The following is a 3,626-nucleotide window of genomic DNA, read 5'->3' on the forward strand; positions in this document are numbered from 1 at the left end:
TGATCCGGGGTGAGTTGTACCTGCAAAACAAACGGAGACACCAGTTGGGTGGTGCTCCGCCTCCGACACACAAGTTAGAAAACTTGAAGGGAGAAAAAGGTGCGAAAATTTAGGTAGGGATCTGCTCGGATTCCAAGCTCAGGATGTCTCTATCAAAGAGTAAATGTGTAATAAATGATAAAACGTGTCCCCAAAAAGAGGGTCATCTCCCTATTTATAGGGTCTTTGGGATTTGTGCCCCTGATTAGGTCACTGTACCCTAATCAGTGGTGGGCTGCGCCACTTTGCGGCTTTCTCGGGATTTGGGGCTGAAGGCCGCCCTTTTTCCCTTATTTTCTGGAGTGACACGTGTCAAGAAGAGATTGGTCCACTTTGGGCCATCCTGAGGCTGACACGTGTCGTCCTCTGATTGGACCACGTGGCGGGGTAAAATTACCCTAAACATTTGCCCCTCACAGATTTGACACGCCATGTGGCATCTGTAACATGTGTCACGCTCCGATTGGCGGTAATTTTACCATTAAAGAGTAACCGTTCACCTTCCGGGTAAATTACGGAAATGCCCCCGTTTTTACCCTCTATATATAGCTCTTTACCCTCATAATTTTGGTACTTTACAAAAAAATTTCTAGAGAGAACTTTGAGAGAGCAGAAGTCATCCGTTTGAGTCAGGCGCAAGCAAGAAAGCTCGTCTTCCCGAGACCCAGCCGGACCCGCCTAGTTTCAGATATCTCTTCAAAAGGTACCGTCTCTGCCTCTCTCAGCTCTTTTTCTTTTTTCACCGCTTGTACATATTTCTTGCAATAAATGGATGCATCACCAACACACACAGCACAGCCTAGGTTAGAGTCCAGCCGGTCACCAGGGACGGCTGAGTCTAGGACTGGGAGTGCCGTCTCGGGGTGTTGGGACCACCCTTTGCCTCAGATTCCGACTAGTTACGTGTCTGTGCAAGACACAATGGCTCGGATAAAGCAGACAACGACTGGTCCAAATTACAAGAGCGAAGGCTTGGGCAGCCAAACGCCTAAGGGAGAAACGTCTGGTCAGGGTGACCAGGCGGCTCTGGAGAGATCCCCTCCGCGCGCCCCTTCAATCCCTTCCGACTCTTTCTTAGAAGAGTGCGACCAAGGCGGCGACGAGGCCGTCTCTGCCCCCTTGGGTCAAAGTGAGGAGTAGACGGAGAGCGACAGCTCCGCCTCTACCTCTAAGAGTAGTGACGATTTACCCCCGCTTCCGAATAGCGAGGAGGAAGAAAGGAAAAATTGGAACGAGAAGGATGATCCCTTCAACGTCCACGTCTCCTCCAAGGACCAGATCCAAATGGAGGAAAAATTGAAGAATTTTAATAAAATGCACCCGCTTGGAGACGGGTACAGGATCCGGGTGCCGCCTGAGAATGGCACCGTCGCCTGGGAGGACGATCAGGAGAACGCCAACAGCTATTTCGGCTGTTATGAGGCGGCGTTCAAGGCTGGTCTCCGCTTTCCCCTTCACCAGGCGGTGAAGGCAATTTTGAGAGGCTATGGCCTCGAAGTCTGGCAACTTACCCCCAACTCTTGGACAAACATCCTGGGGTATGTTGCCGCCTGCGAGTTTCAAGGGCTTCACCCCGGCTGGGAGGCTTTTGCTAGCATGCATTATCTTAGCAGAAGCTCAGGCGGCTGGAGGGCGTGGTATACTCTAACCACGCAGCCCAATATATGATGACCTTGGACAAGGTCTCGAAATTCGACGGCTGGAAGCACAGGTTCATCCTGATGTCAGCTCCAACCAGACGGGAGAATTATGAATTCCGTCTGTACAATAAGAAGCCCGACTTGTTGGGCCAGAAGTGTGCTCTTCTCCGGGTTCCAGAGGAAGACTTTGACAAGATCATTAAGGCAGACTTTTTTGGCCTCTCAGACGCGACCTTGTCAACCGGGGAGACAATAAAGGTCCCCAAGAACTGGATCCCCAAGAGCGCCTAGTTCAGGGACGAGTGCTTCCTAGCCGCCTGCGGGCTAGGGCACATGTTTTCCAAACGTATGTGCCTGAGTTTATATCCGTCTGTAGTATTTTTTTATCGAAATTGTTTTATGATATTGACCAATTTCCTTCTTTTTGGCAAAAGAAGCATTAAACATGTTGCAGACGGAGAAAACCCCAAAGCAATCCTCTGCTGTCATCCGCAAGGCTCTTGCAGAGAAGGCTGCGGCTGAGGTCAAAGCCAAGGTAACAAATGCCTGACCCTTTCATATGTTGATCTTTTAAAATCATTTTTCTCGGATGCTAACCTTTGGTTATTTTTGAAGGGAGGAGAGGTTGGAAAGTCGTTTGAGAAGCAACTCAAATGGGCTAGGGAGGAGAACCCTGCCATTCTCAACAAAATTAAAAAATCCACATCTGCATCAACTCCTGGCGCCTCAGCCTGGCATCAGCAGATGCGGATAGCGGGGCGACTCGAGAATATAGGCGGCAGCGTGTGCCTTGATCTTGTCAACCCCTTATCAGCAGCCGCGGGGTTTACCACGCCTGCAAGCGGTTCCCGCTTGGCTGGGTCTGAAGGTAAGAACCCTTTTGAATCCCCGCTTGAGCTGGTGTGGCCTTTGCTGGTGAAATCCCACTCTCAACAGACGTCATCTTCAGACGACCGACAACAAATAGGTGTTGCCTTAGTTTCGCACTCATCACGTATTGATTGTGGTGCAGATCAATCTCCCCGCTGGCCAGACGTCCAGAAGCACGCCAAGGCCATGCTAGAAGCCGTCCGGAAGAGGGATAAAGACAGTATCCCTGGGATGGAGACGTTCAATCTTGAACGCATTCTATCCCTTCTGGTTGAGGTAAGAACCTTGTCAGTTCAATTTATTTTTTTCAAGTGTTTTATCCCGCCTGCAATACTCACACCGCTTGCTTTTCTGCAGGCTATACTGCGGGTGGACGGGCTCAAACGTCCTTATTCCCGCAAACGAGAAGAGGTAAAAAGGGCCAAGAAGTCCGCCATAGACGCTGACAATATTGCTTTGCACTCAACTATCGTAAATGAACTTGAAACTAAAGTAATCATTATGACACAGGTGTCTAGAATCCAGCAGCTGGAGTCAGATCTGGAGGCGGCCAAGCAGCGGGCGACTGATGCAGAGACGGCCCGGAAGGAGGCGGAGGAGGCCCGGAAGAAGGCTGCCGAGAGTGCCAAAAAGGCTGATGAGGCGCTCAAGAAGGCCCAGACGGACCTTGGCAATCTTCAGGGTGTTTCTGAAGAGAGCACCAATCTGAAGACCAAGGTTCAAAAACTGGAGAAGGAGGCTGCTCAGGCTCAGATAAACTTTGCAGCAACCCTGGAGGCGGAGCAAAACCGTCTAGTTGCTGAGAATGACGTTGATAATGACGCCTAGATGAAGATCGCCTGGGCTGCCATGTACCCGGACGCGGATTATGGCGTCTTGGCACTGGCTCACAGGTACGCCGAGGACGTGCTGTACCTGAGAGAGAAGGGTGACCCAGAGCCTGAATCCTTCAACGCCTGGGTTAATGCCAACCATGAGCCCCTCGTACCTCAGCTACCTGGTCCGGGTGAAGCGCAGGAGATACCCTCAGATGATGAGGAGGAGGACCAGGAGGAGCCGCCTGCAGGCCAGAAGTGA

General features: G+C 51.1%; 1 protein-coding gene across 1 annotated transcript; it reads left to right on the top strand.

Moving 5' to 3' along the window:
• The first annotated feature begins 2,124 nt into the window (after positions 1-2,124).
• On the top strand, positions 2,125-3,377 carry LOC110698410 (treponemal membrane protein B-like). Its single transcript, XM_021875830.1, has 2 exons — positions 2,125-2,214; positions 3,060-3,377. The coding sequence occupies exons 1-2, from the start codon at positions 2,125-2,127 to the stop codon at positions 3,375-3,377; spliced, it is 408 nt and encodes a 135-aa protein (XP_021731522.1).
• Positions 3,378-3,626: the final 249 nt, after the last annotated feature.

Source organism: Chenopodium quinoa, unplaced genomic scaffold, assembly GCF_001683475.1.
Source record: "Chenopodium quinoa cultivar QQ74 unplaced genomic scaffold, ASM168347v1, whole genome shotgun sequence".
Taxonomy (NCBI): Eukaryota; Viridiplantae; Streptophyta; class Magnoliopsida; order Caryophyllales; family Amaranthaceae; genus Chenopodium; species Chenopodium quinoa.